Raw genomic sequence first — 23553 nt, 5'->3', positions numbered from 1 at the left:
GGAGCCAACCCGCGAAATGACTCGTTTGACTAGCGGATTGGCACGATTTTTTTCGAGCAGGCTCGGGTCGGGCTGATTCGGGTTGTCAGCTCATTTTTTTCAACCCAACCCAACTCATTTTTTGCGGGTTACGAGTCAACCAGGTTGACTCATTTTTTAGAATTTCAAAAATAATATCTCTTTTGTGTGGATATAATGCACTTAGACTATGGTTGCACAAGTAAACAATAAGAAAATCTCATACTGCAGTTTTATTCTCTCTTTTTTTTTTTAAATGTAAATGGACAACTACAAAGAAAATCATTTAAGATAAGAGGTAACATGAATGGGGAAAGATATCAAATAATTTATGTCACTACTACTTTTTGGGGTTGAGAAAAATTGGAAGATGAGGTTTTCTCATAATGCTACGTGGACTAGCTGATATTGCTATAGATAATGGACAATGATCTAGGTTGATATCAAATAATTTATTAGTATTTTTAAATGTGAGTAAGGAAAAACATTTACAATAAGAGGTAACATTCGAAAGATATCAAACATCTATTGGCATTAATTAGTAGCTATAGTATGATGACGCCTCTACATCATTTTTTTGTTTTGGACAACCTCCATTAAATTTATGAAAGGAAGAAACTTTTGATTAGATTAAGCTCCTTCATGACATCAATCATGCTTATTCTTTCTTTTGGTGATTCCAGTGAACAAGCAAGTGCAATCTTAAAAAGCGAACGCAAACAATTTTCTACATTAGGATGCATAAGGCCAAAGTTCTCATTGCTAGTAGCATTTTCTTCGTTGAGAATAGTCAGGTCCACAATCTGCAAAAGGTTATTCAAAAATGAAATTTTAACATAATTGTGGAGATTGTGACCATCTTTAAACATTTCATCTGTTGGTCTCCTTCCGGTTAGCAGTTCTAAAATCAGAATTCCGAAGCTATACATATCACCTTCAATTGACACCTCAGAACCCATTCCGTACTCTGAAATGTAATGCAAATCAGTAAATGCCACTAAAAATATAAAAAAAATTAACCCAAAAGAAAATAAAATTCTATAAACATTTGCTAAAACTTGAAAATAAAAAATTTCACAACTTAACAAAACAATATTAGGGTATACCTGGAGGAGCATAACCAATAGTTCCCTTTATTCCAATTGTGCTACTTTGCATCAAAGAGACTCCAACACTTGAGAGTATTCGTGCTAGGCCAAAATCACTTACATGAGCTACCATGCAATCATCAAGAAGAACATTACTAGGCTTCAAATCACAATGAATGATAGCTTGCTCACATTCGTAGTGAAGATAATGAACTGCTGAAGCAACATCATTAATAATATTTAACATTTCCTCAAGGTTCAAAGATCTAGGCCGATCTGTAATATCTGCTGCTGGATGCAACCAACTTTCTAAGCTTCCATTTGTCATGTACTCAAAAACAAGAGCTTTAAATTCTTGACCTTTGAAATCTATGCTAGAACAACATGTTAAAATCTTAACCAGATTTCGATGCCTAATATTTTTGAGTGCATTGCATTCAGCCATGAAACTCTTGTGAGCTCCCTTCTTTTGAAGATTTAGGACTTTTATGGCAACAACTGTGTCTTCTGGCTCAATAGTTCCTTTGTACACAGAGCCGAAACTTCCAGATCCTATCAAGTTTCTTGTTGAAAACCCATCGGTTCCATGGTGTAGATTTTGGTATGAAACCTTGGCCAACTGGTCAATTGTTGGTGAATCAGATGATTGTTTCTTGCTTCTTTTCCTCATCCAAAAGAAAGTGAGAACGAATGAAAGTATCAGAAGAAAAGAAACTACACTAATTATCACTGCTATCAACCTGGAATTGTGGTGTTTTGCATGTTGGTCACCTTTGACAGGGCATGGCGGTAGATGCAGCTCTAAAACACCTCCACAAAGCTTGTTGTTTCCAGTCACTACTAACTCACTTGCATTTCGAAAGACACCTTTAGTTGGTACCTCGCCATCCAACATGTTAAATGATACATTTAAGTATTCTAAAAAAGCAATATTTTGCAAAACATCAGGGATTAATCCAGACAAGTGATTTCGTGATAGATCTAAATGTCGAAGACCTTTTAGTGAAGCCAAAGAGGATGGTATGATTCCAAGGAAAGAATTCCCCTTCAAATAAAGGTACTCCAAGCTTGAGCATTCTCCAATGGTTATAGGAATATTACCAGACAGATGATTTTCAGAGACATTAAGCACATTAATATTTTTTAATTGGCCCACTTCATTTGGTAGACTACCACTTAATGAGTTATGTGACAAGTCTAGTAAATTTGTTAAAGAGGAAAGACTAAAAATCTCTAAGGGTATAGTTCCTCTAAGGTAGTTCCGGGAAAGGTCTAGAACTTGCAACTTTTGACAATTCCCTATACTTGTAGGAATATTTCCTTCTAACAAATTTTGGTCTAAATCCAAATAAAACAACAAACTGAGGTTGCCTATGATGGATGGTATATTTCCTGACAGCTTGTTTCCACCCAAATATAAAAGTTGCATATTCTGAAACTTTCCAAAAGCAGATGGAATAATCCCTTCAAGACGACTATTTTCCATGCCCAAGAGAGTTAAGCTAATTAGATTTCCTAATTCTGTAGGAATTTGTCCTGATATCTGATTACCCCCAAGATCTAGTTGAGTGAGTTGGGAGGATAAATTACCCAAGCAATTTGGCAAATGACCTACAAACTTATTGTTGGCGATACCTAATAGTTGCAACTTACTACAGTTTGTCAATGATTTTAAGAAATCCAAATCCGTAGTTAAATTGCCACCTAGATTGCTTTCAGACAATTGTAGGAAATACAGATCTCTTAGCTTCCCCATACTCGGAACTTGTCCTACAAAATGGTTTGCACCGATATCAAGTACTTGAAGGATAGAAGCATTTGCAATGGAAGTGGGAATCAAACCTGAGATTTGATTCTCACCAATTTCAAAGTCTTGGAGATTGGGAAGGGTGAGGAACATATTGGGTGGAAGAGAGCCATTAAATTGGTTCTCTGTAGCTGTGATTATAGTAAGAGATGACATATTATAAAGACAAGAAGGAAATGTACCCGACAATTTGTTTACACCCACTGCTATCAATGTCAGGTTTTTAAGGCGGCATATTTCTTGTGGAATTTCTCCCTCCAAGTTATTATAACCCACCCTGAGATGATTTAGGGATGAAAAATTTCCTATGAATGGCGGGACTCCTCCGGTTAAATTGTTTCTTGCAACGTACAATATCTGAAGTTTCTGGAGAGAGGCAATTTCAATTGGTATGCTGCTAATAAGATTATTCCCTCCCAATAATAAGCTTTTGAGATCAGAGCAACTTGTCAAGTTTGTAGGAATTCCCCCAGTCAATGAGTTATTGACGAGAGAGAGTTGCTGCAGTTGTAACAATCGACCCAATTCTTGTGGGATTTTTCCGTAGAAGTTGTTATTTGCGAGGTTGAGTTCTATAAGAAAAGAAAGATTGCCAATTTGTGGAGATATGAGCCCATGCAATTGATAACCTTGTAGGTTCAACTCGGTAACTCTTTGATGCATGGGGCTGCATGTGAGTCCATGCCAGTTGCAGAAGTGGATAGAACTATTCCAAGAGAACAAGATTCCAGATGGGTCATTGGATATTGATTCCTTGAATTTGAGCAATGCCAAGTGATCAGTTTCATTTCCTGATGCAGAGGCAGTTGTGTTTGGGCCAAACCAAAGTGAGTTCAAAGTAATTAAGAGAAGAAATAGGGGAAGGCATGTAGAACCAAATTCATGTATGATGAGAGAAAAGGGCTTCATTTTTTGGTTGAGGAAGACGAGACTACCGGAGTTTGATAATTGGATGGAAACACAGATGTGGGATATTACTTCCTTGTGTTACTCTATGCACTTAAATAATGGAGGCAACGCAATAGGAAATTAGCACCACTTATAAGTCAAGTAAAAGGACTTATTTGCAGCATTTACATGGACTTAGGTGTGAAGAGAAGAAAAAGGACCATAAAGATGCCAACAGACGTGGGCCCGATCAATGGGAATTTAGTAACCAATAACTCCTGAATTGGTACATCGCCAGTAATGACTTGGAATTTCTTCTAGATTGAAAAGCTATGTATTATCAAACGTTGAGATTAGATAGGAATTAAATTAAATTTATGTTCTCAAATTAATTTTATGATAATTTATGAAGTAGTTGGGTGTATTAATATGAAGATACATAAGAATTTCTTTTAGTGAATAAAACTTGGCCTTTTCTCTCTTCTGTCTTGATATCTCTCTGGTTTTCCCTCTAATTTTGGTTACTAGTCAGTTGTCAATGCTCCCAGTAAATGTCTGTTCGACATAGCATGTCATTTAGGAATTAAATTAAATATATGTTGTCAAAATAATTTAAAAATAATTTATTAAAATTTAAATAGTTGAATGAATTAATCTAAAAATACAAAAGAACTAACTCTTCAGTCTTTTCTCACTCTTCAGTCTGCATCTCTCTGTTTTTTTTATGTAATTTTGCGTATTAGTCCGCAGTCATGCCCCCGGTTTATACGTTTCCCACCAAGGGAACTCTTGATAAACTTGAATTTATTGCTTTTGATAAAAGTCGATGCTTGACTGCTTTTTGGGGTTGTGGAAAATTGGAAGATGAGGTTTTTTCTTAATGTTATGTGGACCAGCTGATATTGCTATAGAGAGGAGTCATTTTTGTCATCATATCTACCTTAGTGATTTTCGAGCAATATTGATGAGCTTGTATTATGTGGCCATTGGCATTAAAACGGGGTGAAAATTTAGGTGCGTGCATAACAAAATTGTTTACCCTCTGAGATAATATCGTCTAGTCGGAGCTTTTGTCACAAAAGGAAGCAGAATATATATCACATGCTAATACATCAATTCAATGAAGACATACATAGCAAGTCACACTGAAAAATTAAATTAGATTTATGTTGTCAAAATAATTTATTATAGAAGTTAAGTAGCTGAATGAATTAATCTGAAAATACATAAGAATTTCTTCGTGATTAATGAATAAAACTTGGCCTTTCTCACTCTTCGGTCTTTGTCTATATGGTTTCTCTCTAGTTTTTCTTACTAGTCAGTGGTCATGCCCTGGTTAATACGTTCTATACAAAGTCTGGATAAATTTTAATGTATTGCTTCTAATAAAAGTCAATGCTAGCTTGTCTGCTTCATCATGATTAGTCTTTTTTGTGTGTTACCTTACAATCGTTTATTTTGGGGTGGAAGACAGGAAGATGAGGTTTTCTCCTAATGCTATGTGGACCAGCGGATATTGCTACAACAGGAAGTCATTTATGTCAGTCTCTGGACTTAAAAGCATATTGGATACTTTACCACCACAAGGTATCAGTCCCATACTTAAGTTTGTAATGAGAGAAGTGGAAGGAAACAAAACTAAAAACTAAATTATCCTCGGTTTTCTTGAAATTTATTAACTTGTGTAAATTGATCGAGAATATATGTAACGGAATTCAAGTGATCAGGTGATCCAACTATATGCAAATAACATATGATAAACAAAAGTGAACGATGTTCAATACTAGCACAAATAGAAAACCAAAGTGCTAACTCTGAACAAAGATAAGTCACTTACATCCAAACAGAATTTTTTCTGGATCAAAAAGTGATATAACTAAGGGAAAAATAAAATAAAATCTGGAATCAATTTGTTAGACCTTCATCACTAGATGCAGTTCTTTGATAACATCCACCATATTCATTCTATCGTAAACTATTTGACGTCGAAAGCACATAAAAAAGGTGGCTAGAAGAAAGTTAGGATTTGGTAAAAGAATAACCCTCTAATTCTCAGTTTTTAATTAACAAATAACAAAATTTAACTCATACAATAAGGGTTATAAGCACCCTTTTATAGAATAATCACAAATTAATCCAAAATTCAAAATCTAAAATCCTAAAAATATGGAAATTTCCTAAAATAAATATAACGGTAATTAAATTCTAAGAATAAATAAATAATTACAATTAAGTCATTCAAAACACGTCCTAAATCTTAGATCTCAAATCATGCCAAATGTGTTGCTTTCATTTTCTTGTCAAACAAACCACAATAATATCTGCGGCTTTATTTGGATTAGAATTTGATCATAATTTGTTATATTTTAAATTACTATTTTTTTTATCAATTTGACCATACTTATTGAGTCACAATTCTGGTTGGCTCCGGACTTCCTGAATCAATGGTTAGGCCATGTAATGGGCCAACCGTAAAGGCATCATTATCCCCTTCTAGAAAAATATTCGTCATCAAATCTTCTTCATCTTTACTGATAGCAATCTCTTTAAGTAAAACTCAACTAATAATTCTTTTTCTTTTAGATATTTATCATCATATTCTCTATCAGATTTATCACAGACTGAATTATCATCATAAAATGAATTTTCATCATAAGATGGATAGTCCTTATAAATTGGATAATCATCATAAATTGTGTTATGATCATAGTCATCAAAGTTATGAATGTTGAGTTGCATCTTAATATCTTGAAAGGTGGACTATGATCTAGGTCGTACTCCCCAATTTTGTCCCTGGTTTAGAATCCCCAAAGGACTGATATCCTTCTCTTTGTTATCAGATGCGTAGCCATTAGTTTATCCAATCATATATTTTCATAGCAGGGGAGAATGATGCACTTAGGGTGTGCATGACAACCTTCCCAAAATCACTTTTTTTTTAGTTTATGTTCCCGGGAATAGAAATGGATAGGAAACTCGTTTAGTAAAACCGATTTATTTTTTTGTTCTCGGGATGAACCGATTTAATTTTTGTGCTGAGGAACAGAAAAAAGAATAAAAAAATTTCTGCTTTTTTATTCCCGGGCACAAAATGAAAAACACTTGTCTCTCTCAATTACTCTTCACCACTACCATCATCACCACTATCACCATCATCCCGACACACTACCATCGTTGCCGTTATCGTCGTACCACCAGTGCCATCGTCACCACCACCACACCACCACCATCGTCGCAGCCATTGCCGTCACCACCACCACCATGTCATAACCACCACCATCGCTACCACTACCATCACCGCTGCAACCACGACCATCACTACAACCACTATGCCACCGCCACCAACCACCACCATCACCACCCTTACCACTATCGCCACCACCATCGCTACCACCGCGACCAACTACCACCACCATCGTTGCAGCCACTGCTGTCACCACCACCACCATATCATTACCACCACCACCATCGTCGCAGCCACTGCTGTCACCACCACCACCATACCATTACCACCACCACCATCGTCGCAGCCACCGCCGTCACCACCACCACCATTAGCACCACCACCGCCACCGCCACCGCCACCAACTACCACCACCACCATCACAGCCACTGCTGTCACCACCAACATCGTCGCAGCCATTGCCGTCACCACCACCACTATGTCATTACAACCACCATCGCCACCACGATTGTCGTAGCCACTGCCATCACTACCACCACCATGCCACCGCCACCAACCACCACCACCATCGTCGCAGCCACAGCCGTCACCATCGCCACCATTACCACCACTGCCGCCACCACCATCTATCCGAGCCAGATCCCCAAAGAGCAGTTATATTCCTGGTGAGCATTCTGCCATGAGACATCTTCCAAATTTGGAATTTAATTTTTTCTGGGCCCTTCCAACTCCATATCCTGCTCAAGGGAAAGTCAGTACAGCTATTAACAAATTTAGATATTTTAACATATGCTTGTTTAACAAGAGAAGTGGAAGGATTGTAATTTTTCCACATTAAACTATCAGCTCCAGCACAACTAGAAGGGGGAGGGATGGCGGAAATAAGCTTAATAACATCATATTCAAAAAAGCTAGAAATGAAGTTTGAGTTCCAAGTTCCTGTAATGTGTTCAACAACTTCTGCTACATAATCGGATAATAAGAGAGGATGAGGTTGATGTTTAGCTACATCAATCAGCCTGGGGATCTCTCCAATCCAGTTATCAAACCAGAAGTTAATTTTTTGTCCATCACCAACCTGCCAGACAAGGCCTTCCAACATGTCAGGCCAGATTTTACAAAGATTTCTCCACAAATTTGAGTCATACGATTTACATGATGGGGAGCTAGTCAGATCCTTATATCTACCATATTTAGCAATAAGAATTTGAGTCCAAAGCTAATCAGGGGAGTTAATGATTGACCAAGCCATTTTATGCATAAAGGCTTCATTTTGTTTTTTTAACTTCATTAATCCGAGACCACCTAGATTCTTAGGAGTACAGATTTGCTCCCAAGAGATGACATGAGCTTTCTTTTTTGAGTTGGAATCTCCCCATATGAATTTTCTTTGAAGCTTTTCCATGTCATCACAAATTCCCATGGGGATGATGCCTCTTTGCATCTGGAACAAAGGGATGGAAGAGATGACAGATTTTGCAAGTATAACCCTTCAAGCCATGGAAAGATTGTGGCTTGCCCAGCCATTTAATTTGTTATGTACTTTGTCCAAGATGTCTCGATAGAGGCTTCTATTGACTCTACCATGCTTCATCATAGCACCCAGGAATCTCCCAAGATTAGTGGTAGGAGTAAAACCACTAATATTCACTATTTTCGCAGTCATTTCATTAGAGACATTTATGGGTAAAAAGATGTTAGATTTTCCATTATTCACTCTTTGACCCGAGGAGGCTTCAAATTGATTTAAACATTCCGTAACCACGATGTATTTCTTTCTTAGTACATGTGCTTGCAATGCAACCACTAAAATTGCTCCTTGAGTGACATTCATAATTAATTAAAAAAAATATTTCTTTACTAAAAAAATATATGACCAAATTTATGTGTACACTTGCATACATTGACAACCAAATAGCTCTGCCAATAATTTGAGGAAAAACACATTAAAGAAAGCAAGAAGTAAAGGAGCTCTCTTGTGATCGTCTTTAATCTTGAGTCCGACTTGAGGTGCCCAAAAATTAGAGAATGAATGAGCAAGAAGGAAAAACAAAAGTGTACACACATTAGGTAGCTTTATGGAGCAATATATATACATATATATATATACACACACACGAGGGTTCCATTCTGCTTATTGGTTGGTTGGATTTGAATTTAGATACTTTCTTCTCGTGTTTTGCCTGTTGTGATGGAGTTGCATTTTGTTTTAGGTGGCTTCAGTTTCAAGATTTGAGGTTTTGTTTTCCCACTGAATAACTTGTGTTTTTATCAACAGAGGAATCGTTTTTACTACCTTTGTTACAGTCGTGTTTTATACATGCTTTCCCCCTTTTGATATCCAGACGCTCTGCTGCAGAGAATAAGGAGAGGAGTAATAGGCACAGAATTAATGGCCGTGGGAAAAATGGAGAGAAATTCACTATGATTGATGTAGATTATAAGTTGTACTCGCTCACACCCAAACCCTAATCCCAATACACCCAAAAGGAGAATGTGATTATCAACGCTCTGTCAATGTAACGGTAGGCTGGGCCTGTTGCATTCTCCACGCTTCAAGCCCAAAGGGCTCTCGTGTGAAGGGGCGTGTTGAGATATATATATCCCAAGGTTCTTTACATGGTATCAGAGCCTTGCCGTCCCCCATTTTCTCTTGTGGAGTTTCTTAGCACAGGTAGGCTGTGCCTGTTGCATTAGTTGAGAATATAGTCTCACATTAGTTGTTGAGCCAACTAATGTGGAGTTTATAAGGCCTTAGTCACTCTCACCCTTAGAGCTAGCTTTTGGGGTGGTGTATCCCAAGGTTCTTTACAGTAACTACTGAATGTACAATGAGCCATGCCCAAAACTAGATACAGGCCACCTGAAATACTTTTAACAAATGACAATTGCTTTTAAATATTGAGTTTATTGCTCAAAGATATCAAATGCAATTTTTTTTTCTTTTGGTTTTAATTTTTCTTTATTCTTTTATTTGTCCAGGAATCTCGATTTTCAAAAATATGATTTTTACATTCAGTTTACGATAATATCTAAAAATTTAAAATTTTAAAAATTTCAGTTTCCCGAAAATCCGGGAAAAATCCGTGTACCAAACGGCCCTAGGGTGGCATATAGCTTGAAGAGAAATGATTATGTGCGGCATTTACTTGGTCAGTACTTAATAAACGTGAGTTTTGAATTGTGTAGCAAAGTTCTCAATTTATGATTGTATAATCTTGCTGTAAGAAGTGCTGTACAAGTGTGAATAATGCAAAATTTGAGGGTTCTATTCCTGGGAAATATGGATGAATCTAATGCAAAGGTGAGGTTATTCCTAGGTTGTATAGAAGCTGGCTCCACCTTACCTCTTCTAGATGATGTTCACGCGGTTATTTTTTTTTTTTTACTAGTTATGTACTTATGTTGCTTGAGTAGTGACATTATTCCATTATTTGAGTGCTGATAAATGATCTGAAACCTCTGTCCTAATTGGTTTTTCTGTACTGAGCCTGATCTAGATCAAGGAATCCTCACTTAAAGTCAACATTAAATTCAATTTAACTTTGTTTCGACTTTTTTAATGATCAATTATGCTGCTCTTCTATGATTATGGCAGTATGGCACATGATGTGCGAAACAGTTATGCAGGGTGCTATATGTAGGGCCAAATAGCTTAAGATTGAAAGCCATCAAGCAGAGTGAAGCATTGAAAGGGGTTGGGTAGCACATTCTCACGTTGGACTGTTATGAATAAGGGGGACGATTTTGCAGGGTTAGTGTGATATTTGTAAAGGTGGTGCAACTTAAAGTCACTACGCACGAAGTAATTCATAGGTTAGGGATGTAAATATAGTGCACATAGAAAATTATGGTAGATGACAAGTCCATTAGATGTGTATGCATGACTGGTAAGAAACAGAGACGGTTCTGATTAACTATGAAGCTACATGATCTTATTCAAATGGACTTAATTTTTTTTTTATTTAATTAATTCTCTTTAGTCTATAAATGTTCTGTAGAGTTCTCTTGTAGGTCAGCATTAGCTCATCGTGTTGCAACAATAAGCTTGTTGTATTGTGACTTGTTGGCGAAATTCTGGTTGTGTAAACAGCCTCCTCTTCTATCATGAGCTATGGATGCGCCCATCTGACTTACCCCATACCCTACAATGGAGGGACTGTGGGAGCCTCAGCCCTGTGCACTGTGTCTGTGCCACCCTTTATGACTTCCTGGTTGAATTTAAAAAAATTGTCAAATCTTGTGCTACGAATTCCTGTATTGCTTGAGGTTGATGATTTGTAAAATGTTGGATTATCCATTATTTATTGCTACTTTTAGAATTAAAATTGTGTCATATTTGGAGCCAAAGGGATCTCAATTTTGTCAAATTTTGTAGCACTCAGCAACTGCTTTTAGTGTTGCTTTTAGTCTATATTATTTGAAATATGATTTTACGATAATATATTTTGTTTATATTGTATAAAAAAGAGATTACTTTATAAATTGAATTATTAGAGAGGACAAGAAATGATTTATTTATATTATGTAGTTTTGATGTTTTATGGTGAATATCATCAAAATGCTTAAAGAGTATGAAATAGTAATAATAATAAACTTGTAATTTTAGTGTTCAAAATCTAGTTTATTCCTGAAAGTAATTTTATAGTATAACATCGACAATTATAAGTTATAATCTTTTTTTTTTGAGTAAAAACAAACCAAGTACGACCCATTCTAGAAAAAGCAACACACCGCATATCACACTGCAGACAGTTTTCACACTCGCTTGGAGGTTGTGTTGTATGAACAGTTGCAGGTTCAGGTTACAAGTGTGAGAGTAGGAAGCCAACCAATCTGCTACAGCATTCCCTTCCCTGTAAATTTGAGCAACCTTAACCACATCAATTGTTTGCAGCGAAGCACAAGATTATAATATGGATGATGTTCGGAGCATCCATTGGTCATCTCACATCAATTGCCACGCGGGAGTCTCCTTCCACATACAACTTTCGGTAGTATCGGTACCACATCTTCCATGCTAGGTTCAACCCCAAGAACAACCGCAAAGACCAGTTTCCATCCTTGTGAATGCTCATATCATATCATGTACGTGTTAAGTTCATATACACCCAATGACTCATAGAGATTGAAAAGAAATGTTAAGTGTTGGAACATAGCCCAATTAATTCCATGCTAGGTTCAACCCCAAGAACAACCGCAAAAACAGTGCTTGCTATTTGTAACACCACCACTGCTGGTAACAAGTGTTGGAACATCGCCCAATTCCAAGAACCCTTGAGGCTTGCTCAATCGCATCAACAGTGCTCACAGGAAGAATCCCTGTTTGCATCGACTAAGTTGGAAGAGCAGGTATCGTATGACTGACTGAATCAAAGTTATCATGCTGCCTGCTAGAGATAACCTTGTAGTTCTCATTTGTCACCCCAAAGTATATGATATAAATATGCTCCAAAACTGCACTGATTAGGCATGACCAACGAACGTATCCATGATCGATAGTGCTCAATCTGTTTGCTGCAAGCTTTGTAACAATCTTGTACACAACATTGCATAAACGTATCCATGATCGTATGACCTGACCCGAATTTCGTCACAAATTTTGGTTTCTTCACAAAATTTCGTCGAAATTTCTACATTGCAAATGACAAGAATTTCGTTACAAAATTATTTTTTCGTCGGAATACTTTTTGTCGAAAAGCAACAAAAATTTTTCTCTAATGAAAATTTGTACAAAAATAAATTTTCTATCGAAATTTAGTTTCCGTCAAAAGTTTTGACGAAAATGATTTCTTCCATCAAAAGTTTTAAACGAAAAAAAAATTCTATCAAAAATTTTGACGGAATGTTTTTCGTTCAAAATTTCGATGTGAATGTGTTCTGACGAAAATTCCAACGGAAATTGTTTCGGAAAAAATGTTTCATTTGAAACTTTCGACGAAATTTGGATTCTCTAAAGAATTTTGACAGAATATTTTTTCCGTCAAAATTTTTTATCGAAATTTTTTTTTACAGAAATGTGTTTCGTAGAAATTTTTGATGGAAATATTTTTTATCAAAAAACTTGACGAAAATATTTAGTTGAAAATTTTCGATGGAAGTGTGTTTCGCTAAAAATTTCGACGAAATTTTTTTTTTTTGTCAAAAAATTTAACGAAAATTTTTCCGTCGAAAACATTCGCCGAAATTTAAAATCTGTAAAGAATTTTGATGAAATTTTTTTCCGTCAAATTTTTTTGATGAAAATGTGTTTCGTCCAAATTTTCGATGGAAATTGTTTTGAGGGAAATGTTTCATTTGAAACTTTCGATGACATTTAAATTCTCTAAAGAATTTTGACAGAATATTTTTTCCGTCAAAATTTTTATCAAAATATTTTTTGTCAAAAAATTTTACGAAATTATTTTACAGAAATGTGTTCCGGTGAAAATTTTGATAGAAATATTTTTTATCAAAAAACTTGACAAAATATTTAGTCGAAAATTTTCGATAGAAATGTGTTTCGCTAAATATTTCGACGAAATTTTTTTTTGTTAAAAAGTTTAATGAAAATGTTTCCGTCGAAAACTTTCGCCGAAATTCGAAATCTGTAAAGAATTTTGATGAAAATTTTTTCCGTCAAAAAATTTCGATGTAAATGTGTTTCGTCAAATTTTTTGAGGAATATATGTTTTTGTGAAATATTTTGACGAAATTTAGATTCCGTAAAAAAATTTGACAAAAAAAATATTCCGTCAAATTTTTTTACAAAAATGTTTTTAGTCACAAATTTTGATGAAAATATTTTTCGTCAAAAAATTTTGCGAAAATTTTTTATGGAAATATTTTTCGTAAAAATTTTTGACGTAATTGTTTTACGTTAAAACTTTTCTTTTAATGTAATTGTGCTTTTCTTTTTTTTTCACATAATGTGTATGTGTCAAGTTTTGGGTCAATGGGTCAATATTAAAACAAGTCAGGTCTAAAACTGACCCAAATAAAAGTGGGTCAGTATTTAGACCAGTTCAAAAAATATAGATATTTATGGGTCAGGTCAAGGTCGGGTCAAGGACAGGGCAAATGAACCAGTTTTTTTGCACACCCCTACCCCACATCGTACATGGGTCCCCGTAGAATTAATTAGCTGCTGCGCTGGCATACATGAGTCTCTGTAGGACTATGGGCCTGCTTAATTTCGGCATTCACCGTTCTGTCCTGCTGATCTTTCGTTATAATCTTTTAAAAACATTAGGACTAAACATATAACATTTTGCCTGTAACAACTTTAATGATAGAAAAATTATCTTATGATAAGAATACAGGAAGATGACGGAAATAATTTACATGATTTAACAATATATAGCAGACAAAAGCACGAATCGAAGGTTATCAGGCTAAGGAATCATAAACCGTAGTAAAAAAAGCCAAACATAACAGCTCCAAATCGAAAGCAAATGCCTAAACTCAAACATTTATACTCTGGTTGCACACATTTTGAAACCATTTTAGATATCACCGTAAGCTGTGCATTCCACGTTTCCTAAAGAACCTTTACAAGAGTTTTATTGGACAATGGATGGATAACATACAAACTCATCTATAAATTATTTACTAATAGAATGAGAATGGTGATAATTAAACACCTGATCAAGTAATCAAGAAGGCTCCAATAATATCATATAATACATCTAATTCAATCCAAAAGAACCATTAAAGTGGTTAAGTGAATGTTATTTAATAATTTTATATATTGAGGAGAGATCTTTTGACTTCAGTGTAAGACTAAAAAGTTTTACTCTTTTGATTTCCTTTCATTTAACAGTTATAGTTAATTTATTGAGTTATACTAATTATTTATTTATTAATTCCAAATAAATTATAGTCGTTAGATGAATGAAAATTAACGACTGAAATAAAGAGTAAAACTTCTTAGTCTTACACTAGAGTGAAAAGATCACTTCTCTGTTATATTATATTTCTCTAATAGAAACTCTAATAAAGAGTGATTGACGTCATTGCTCCAGAATTTCAAAAATAATAACTCTTTTTTTGTGGATGTAATGTAGTTAGACTATGGTTGCACAAGTAAACAATAAGGAAATCTCATACTACATTTTTATTCTTTGTTTTTTTAAATGTGAATGGACAATTACAAGGAAAAGCATTTAAGATAAGAGGTAACATGAATATGGAAATATCACAAACATCTACTGGCATTAATTAGTAGCAATAGTATAATGGGGCCTCTACATGTTGTTTTTTCTTGGATAACCTCTATTAAATTCCAGAAGGGAAGAAACTTTTGATTAGATTAAGCTCCTTTCTGACATCAATCATACCCATTCTTTCTTTTGGTGATTCCATTGAACAAGCAAGTGCAATCTTGAAAAGTGAATGCAAACATTTTTCTACATTAGGATGCATAAGGCCAAGGTTCTCATTGTCAGTAGCATTTTCTTCATTGGTAAGAATAGTCAGGTCCACAATTCGCAAAAGGTGATTCGAAAGTGAACTTTTAACATAATTATGGAGATTGTGACCATCTTTAAACATTTCATCTGTGGGTCTCCTTCCTGTTAACATTTCTAAAATCAAAATTCCGAAGCTATACATATCGCCTTCAATTGACACCTCAGAACCCATTCCATACTCTGAAATGTAATTCAAATCAGTAAATGCCATTAAAGATATTAAAAAATTAACTCAAAAGGAAATAAAGGTCCATAAACATTAGCTAAAACTTGAAAATGAAAAATTTCACGACTTAACCAAACAATATTAGGGTATACCTGGAGGAGCATAACCAACAGTTCCCTTTATTCCAATTGTGCTACTTTGCGTCAGAGAGACTCCAAAACTTGAGAGCAATCTTGCTAGGCCAAAATCACTCACATGAGCTACCATGCAATCATCAAGAAGAACATTGCCAGGCTTCAGATCACAATGAATGACAACTTGCTCACATTCATAATGAAGATAATGTACTGCTGAAGCAACATCACTAATAATATTTAGCCTTTGCTCAAGGTTCAATGATTTGGGTTGATTTGCAGTATTTGCTGTAGGATGCAACCAACTTTCTAAGCTTCCATTTGTCATGTACTCAAAAACAAGAGCTTTAAATTCTTGACCTTTGAAATCTGTGCTAGAACAACATGTTAAAATCTTAACTAGATTTCGATGCCGGATATTTTTGAGTGCATTGCATTCAGCAATGAAGCTCTTGTGAACTCCCTTCTTTTGAAGATTTAGGACCTTTATGACAACAATTGTGTCTTCTGACTCAATAATTCCTTTGTACACAAAGCCCAAACTTCCAGATCCTATCAAGTTTCTTGTTGAAAACCCATCAGTTCCACTGTGTAGGTTTTGGTATGAAACTTTGGCCAGCTGGCCAATTGTTGGTGAATCTGAAGATAGTTTCTTGCTTCTTTTCCTCATCCAGTAGAAAGTGAGGATGAATGACAATATGAGAAGAAAAGCAACTACACTAACTATTGCTGTTATCAACTTGAAATTATGGTGTTTTGCATGTTGGTTACCTTTGACAGGGCATGGCGGTAGATGCAGCTCTAGCACACCTCCACAAAGCTTGTTGTTTCCAGTCACTGCTAACTCACTTGCATTTCTAAAGACACCTTTAGTTGGTACCTCACCATCCAACATGTTGAATGATACATTTAAGTATTCTAAGAAAGCAATATTCTGTAAAACATCAGGAATTGATCCAGACAAGTGATTTCGTGATAGGTCTAAATGTCGAAGACCTTTTAGTGAAGCCATAGAGGATGGTATGATTCCATGGAAGGAATTCCCGGCCAAATAAAGGTACTCCAAGCTTGAGCATTCTCCAATGGTTCCAGGAATATTACCAGATAAGTGATTCTCAGAGACATGAAGCTCATCAATATTTTTCAATTGGCCCACTTCATTTGGTAGATGTAACACCCCGTTCTAGAACCGGTTTGTTAACATCGCATTATGATATTAAGCGCAGTTACAATCACATGGGTTCAATTAAAATCCGGATAAATTTTTCATTTTAAAACATGCCGAATTTATAATACCCAATTTCGTGATCATAACCGTATTACCTTGCGGAATCAGATAAACCAAGCTTAACATCATGTTCTTATTCCATTTTTAAAACATTAATTTACTTCTTATTTATTTCCCAACTTCTACTATATTGTAGATCTCTTCGTTAGCTACGCGTGGTTTCAAACCGCTCCTCATTTGGAGCTCTGTAGCTCAAGTTATGACAATTTTACTAACTCAGTGTATGCTGAAAAACTACGCGGGTAGGGCGCTTAAGCTCGCTCCAGGGCGCTTAAGCGCCCACAGACAGAGGGAATTTACATTTTTTAGCCACCAAGGGCGCTTAAGCTCGCTCCAGGGTGCTTAAGCGCGCTACCTGGGCGCTTAAGCCCCCATTTTGGGCGCTAAAGCCCCATGCGGCAGAAAGCTTTTGGTCTTCACAGGTGCATCAGGGCGCTTAAGCCCCCTCATGGGCGCTTAAGCCCCCTGAGCAGGCTTAAGCCTCCATTTGCAGGCTTAAGCCCCCTCTTCTGGGCAATTTCCTATACTCATATTTTTCATGCATCTTTCTTGGGGAATCAATCCTACACATTTTACAACCTATTTAACAAGCTTGTGATATCCCTATATCATTGCTCAACTCTCATCCTCTCATCATTGATTTAACGGAAATTGGGCAGCATAATCTTTGTTTTCTCAACGTTTCCCAACTTAGCACAAGGTACCTAATTGACTTTCCAGCTCAACATATCCAATACATAAAAATACATTCATGCATTTAACTTACAGTAATCATCATACACATGCCAAAGGACTTAGCTACAAAATGAACATGATCAAAGCAAGTAACCCTGTATCAGATACCCATTACTACTACAATTCATGCACTAAGTCCTCCAAAATACATCATGTGGCATCAAAATATACATATAGCAATGCTAAATGGCATGCAACTCAACATGTCCAGCTATCAGGTACAGTCTACTCACGCTTCTTGCCTCGATCAACCTCACCTCTATCAGTACCTGAAATGATGCCCCACAACACGGGGTGAGATATACGAATATATCACAGTAAACCAGAGGTCCTTGGAGATCACTCCACCCTAAGGTTCACTTTGATGTACACATAATCATAATAGCTTAACACATTCTTATCCACAAGCATCACATGGACTTCCAAGAGAGATCCACTATGGGCTGTTTCTCTTAGGCTCTTACCACATGAGATCCACATATGTTTCCAAGGGAAGTCCTTTCCTCAATCTATTCCAAGAGAGATCCTCAAAGGGCTGTTTCTCTTAGGCTCTTACCACATGGAGATCCACATAGGGCTGTTTCCAAGGGAAGTCCTTTCCTCAATCTAGGAACCTCCAAGAGGGATCCACATAGGGCTGTTCCTCTTAGGCTCTAACCACATGGAGATCCACATAGGGCTGTTTCCAAGGGAAGTCCTTTCCTCAATCTAGGAACCTCCAAGAGGGATCCACATAGGGTTGTTCCTCTTAGGCTCTAACCACATGGAGATCCACATAGGGCTGTTTCCAAGGGAAGTCCTTTCCTCAATCTAGGAACCTCCAAGAGGGATCCACATAGGGCTGTTCCTCTTAGGCTCTAACCACATGGAGATCCACATAGGGCTGTTTCCAAGGGAAGTCCTTTCCTCAATCTAGGAACCTCCAAGAGGGATCCACATAGGGCTGTTCCTCTTAGGCTCTAACCACATGGAGATCCACATAGGGCTGTTTCCAAGGGAAGTCCTTTCCTCAATCTAGGAACCTCCAAGAGGGATCCACATAGGGCTGTTCCTCTTAGGCTCTAACCACATGGAGATCCACATAGGGCTGTTTCCAAGGGAAGTTCCTACCAATCATCCTCATCATAATACTATCACTCATAACCTCAATCACAATCCTCAACCATTACCTCATTCATTATTGCTACTTCTATAATCATTCCTCAATTACTCTTAAACAATCAAACATCAACCAATAATCATCAATCAATCATAACATGTATCAATGCATGAATCAATGCATGAGCATACAATCACTATCATAATTACATATCACATCTCATAAACCATTTCTCCTCAACGGAGTATGGTGGAACACTCAATGGGATCAACCACAAGGTCCAAAGGTTTACCTTGCTCTTGAGCTTTCCTCAATTGCACACAACCCCAAGGGTTGGTCACTCCACTTGGTCCTCTTGCCTCAATCCTATCAACACAAGGAATACAATCAAACAATGCTAACAATGCAAGGAAATCCATAGTTCCAAGCCTAGATTTCTCCAAACATCAAAGCATACTAAAATAACACTATAAACTCATTTCTACCGATTAAATGTCATTCCTAGCATTTTTCACAACATACTCTAAGCCTCATTCTTCCTTGAACATAGCCAATCTACTCAACATTTCATAAAAACCCTAAAACACTATTCATTAACCCTAAACTCATGCAAATCTCCAAGAATCATGTGAAAGAGAGTGGAAACTTACCACCAATGATCACACAATAGAGGAATGAGTGTTCCTCAAGCTTCCATGGAGGTTGAAACCCCCAAAACCCCAAAATCTCACAAAGGGCCGAATTTTTGAGGGGCAATATCCCTCTCCACAATGCTCCCCACTCAAAACTAAGCTTGGATTATGAAAGAGGGGAAGATTTAGAGTAGTTTAGGCTTTTGAATCACCCAAAACGGTTAAGATTTGCTCTCACTCTCTCTTCCTCCCTCCTTTCCCTTCTTCTTCTTTCTCCTTCTTCCTTTCCTCTTCTCTGATGCTCGACGGGTTGCTTGGGGGGGTTTGGGTTCTTTTGTGTTCTTTATCACTTAACATTGGTTAAGTGAAATAATGCGGGTATTAGTTCGTCTATCTATTCAACTCCATTAATTACCAAACTTTACCCAAAAGTCTGGAATATTATTCTAGGAATATTTATAATTTTATTTTTATATTTTGGGCACTTTTGCCAGTACCCATTTATACCCCTTAATTTTCACTGAGTACACTTTTTAACTCCAAAGTGACTCAGATTCATTTAATTAAGTCTTATACTTAATTTTATTCACTAAAACATGCTTAATTATTTAATTAAATTTAATCAATTAAATGCTTAAGTTTGGGATATTATATTCACCCCACCTTTTTAACGATTTTGTCCTCAAAATCGACAAAACCACTCATTCAATCATCTATGGATTTATCGGAGAACTCTTCTTGTGTTCCCGAAGTTACCCTATTAATAGGTTCCTCTTTCCCTCATCATCTTATCATAAGATGAAATGTTTCATTCATGATTCAATCTATGTTTTATAATTAGGTGATACTAATATGTTCAAGCACTTTTATCTTTCATTTTCCTCAAGGGTCATACCTATTCACTTGATATTTAACCCTGACCTTCTGCGGTCCTACTAATAACCTCATAAATAAAATCTCATCTGATGGAACTTCCAAGAGAGATCCGCTATGGGCTGTTTCTCTTAGGTATCTGACCACAAGGAGGTCCCGAAGGCTAACTCCAAGGGAAGTTCCCCTCAATCTAGACCTTTAATGAGAATTCTCTATCTCATAGGATACTATCCTCATGGAGGTAATACCACTACATCCATGGAAAGGTCATTGCATACAATTTACCATCTTTTAGCAATCAATACATAGTCTAGTCTTTAATTACTAGACATAACGAATCACACAATCATAATTGAGTTCACAGTCTAAGCATGTGTGGCTCCAACCTCAATAAACTATGCATGTCATATTAATCTACATGCGTCATACCTCCCGTCAAGTATGGGAACCTCTCTAGCTGGGGTTGGGTCGAAGTGCTAACATGTGCCGCTGCTGAAGGGTCATAGACCACTTGCACGTGAGCAACCCATCCCACAATCTGGGGACAATCCCTCGCATAGTGACCAGGTCTACCACACTTAAAACATACGTTCTGGCCCATCAAACAAACGCCCTTGTGATGCCTGCCACAATTGTCACACTTTGGCACAATAGGTCTTTCATTGTCCCAACTCTGTTGACTCCCGCTTCTTTTAAACTTTTCTTCAGACTGTCTAGCTTGTAATTTTTCTTTAATATTCCTGTCATCCATCTTCTTACCCTTTTCTGAAGTAGAGCCAGTTGCTCCACTAGCACCAGATGCTTGTGCCTCGGAAGACTTCTTACTTTTCAGCACACCATAAACTTCTTCCACCTTCCGGCATTGGTTCACGAATCTACTAAACTCTCGGATGTCACAATTTGACATCTTTCGAGACATCTTCTCATTTAGACCCCATTGAAATTTAGAGGTCATCTCGGCCGGAATGGGTAAGGCTCTCCCATAGTTAGCATATTTCACCAATTCATTGAACTTGGCGAAATATTGGTCAATTGTCATCGACCCTTGCTTGAGATCGTTATACTCATTCTGTTTCTGTTCCCTAGCCTCCCTAGGAAAATAGTTATCCAAGAACAATGTCTCGAACAACCGCCAGGTGATTTCCCGGCCTTCAGCTTCTAATGGCTGCACGGTATTGGTCCACCAATCTTCCGCTTCCTCTTCCAGCATATAAACAGAGTAGATTAACTTCATTGCGTCAGGGCATCTCATCACCCTGAATATCTTCTCCATAGCTTGGAGCCATTTCGCAGCCGCCATTGGCTCATAACCTCCCTTAAAAGAAGGAGGTTTGTGTTTTCGGAAAGCCATCAATCTTCTTTCTTCAGCTTCATGCTCGTCAACACGCTCAACACGTGGTTGACGGACCTCAGTGTGATGGCTATGACTATCAGAATGGTGGCTAGCCTCACCTTCATTGTTACCCGCTACACCCTCTTCCTGTGAATGAGGTGGAGAAGGCGTAGCAGTGTGAGGAGGAGGAGTGGGTTGCCGGTTCACGGGCCTAGGACCCCTCAACGTCCTCAACTCGGTCATCATCGCGGCCATAGCAGTCCGCGAGTCTTCATTTGTCTTTAACAAATTTTCATTGGCTTGCCTGCTAGCAGCCAACTCTCTCTGAACGGCTGCAAGAGCTTCAGCCACGGGATCAGGCGGTATGCCCGTTGCCCCACGGCCACTTCTGGGCCTCACAAGAGCAGCCAAAACAGGTTATGGCTGAGCATTGGTGTTTGATGGTCCGGGGTTGTTTCGGTGCCTCGTCATGTCACTACACATGTTACACAAAGAAGTGAGTTGATCAGGCCCACACTTAGTGATCACAAATGCAATAATCATCAAGAGTACTAAAACAACTAAAAAGCATCAAACACTAAGCATACTCAACAATAGCTAACAGTTATTCCCTACGAAACTGCTCTGATACCATAAAATGTAACACCCCGTTCTAGAACCGGTTTGTTAACATCGCATTATGATATTAAGCGCAGTTACAATCACATGGGTTCAATTAAAATCCGGATAAATTTTTCATTTTAAAACATGCCGAATTTATAATACCCAATTTCGTGATCATAACCGTATTACCTTGCGGAATCAGATAAACCAAGCTTAACATCATGTTCTTATTCCATTTTTAAAACATTAATTTACTTCTTATTTATTTCCCAACTTCTACTATATTGTAGATCTCTTCGTTAGCTACGCGTGGTTTCAAACCGCTCCTCATTTGGAGCTCTGTAGCTCAAGTTATGACAATTTTACTAACTCAGTGTATGCTGAAAAACTACGCGGGTAGGGCGCTTAAGCTCGCTCCAGGGCGCTTAAGCGCCCACAGACAGAGGGAATTTACATTTTTTAGCCACCAAGGGCGCTTAAGCTCGCTCCAGGGCGCTTAAGCGCGCTACCTGGGCGCTTAAGCCCCCATTTTGGGCGCTAAAGCCCCATGCGGCAGAAAGCTTTTGGTCTTCACAGGTGCATCAGGGCGCTTAAGCCCCCTCATGGGCGCTTAAGCCCCCTGAGCAGGCTTAAGCCTCCATTTGCAGGCTTAAGCCCCCTCTTCTGGGCAATTTCCTATACTCATATTTTTCATGCATCTTTCTTGGGGAATCAATCCTACACATTTTACAACCTATTTAACAAGCTTGTGATATCCCTATATCATTGCTCAACTCTCATCCTCTCATCATTGATTTAACGGAAATTGGGCAGCATAATCTTTGTTTTCTCAACGTTTCCCAACTTAGCACAAGGTACCTAATTGACTTTCCAGCTCAACATATCCAATACATAAAAATACATTCATGCATTTAACTTACAGTAATCATCATACACATGCCAAAGGACTTAGCTACAAAATGAACATGATCAAAGCAAGTAACCCTGTATCAGATACCCATTACTACTACAATGATCATGCACTAAGTCCTCCAAAATACATCATGTGGCATCAAAATAATGGCATGCAACTCAACATGTCCAGCTATCAGGTACAGTCTACTCACGCTTCTTGCCTCGATCAACCTCACCTCTATCAGTACCTGAAATGATGCCCCACAACACGGGGTGAGATATATGAATATATCACAGTAAACCAGAGGTCCTTGGAGATCACTCCACCCTAAGGTTCACTTTGATGTACACATAATCATAA

The 23553-nt window shown here is 37.3% G+C and overlaps 2 protein-coding genes across 3 annotated transcripts; both read right to left on the bottom strand.

Moving 5' to 3' along the window:
* Positions 1 to 344: 344 nt before the first annotated feature.
* LOC133303909 (probable LRR receptor-like serine/threonine-protein kinase At3g47570) lies at positions 345 to 3925 on the bottom strand. 2 transcript variants are annotated; one of them, XM_061503882.1, is made up of 3 exons: positions 1847 to 3925; positions 1125 to 1765; positions 345 to 985 (listed from the first exon to the last, which is right to left on the bottom strand). In XM_061503882.1, exons 1-3 carry the CDS (start codon positions 3820 to 3822, stop codon positions 621 to 623), a joined length of 2982 nt encoding a protein of 993 aa, XP_061359866.1. In that variant the 5' UTR covers positions 3823 to 3925; the 3' UTR covers positions 345 to 620. The 2 variants fall into 2 exon arrangements, with proteins under 2 accessions (XP_061359866.1, XP_061359865.1); XM_061503881.1 differs by having other exon boundaries at positions 346 to 985; positions 1125 to 3923.
* Positions 3926 to 15179: 11254 nt separating this feature from the next.
* LOC133303915 (putative receptor-like protein kinase At3g47110) lies at positions 15180 to 21237 on the bottom strand (the record flags this gene model as incomplete). Its single annotated transcript, XM_061503889.1, has 3 exons — positions 15180 to 15615; positions 15754 to 16918; positions 20844 to 21237. Coding segments are annotated over 3 exons (1933 nt in total), but the record flags the coding sequence as incomplete, so codon positions are not given.
* Positions 21238 to 23553: the final 2316 nt, after the last annotated feature.

The sequence above is a fragment of the Gastrolobium bilobum genome, unplaced genomic scaffold, assembly GCF_033153095.1.
Source record: "Gastrolobium bilobum isolate Gb01-03AN ecotype WA unplaced genomic scaffold, APGP_CSIRO_Gbil_v1 utg15030, whole genome shotgun sequence".
Lineage (NCBI taxonomy): Eukaryota > Viridiplantae > Streptophyta > Magnoliopsida > Fabales > Fabaceae > Gastrolobium > Gastrolobium bilobum.
Note: the sequence above shows the minus strand (reverse complement) of the source record. Positions and strands in the feature narration are given on the sequence as shown.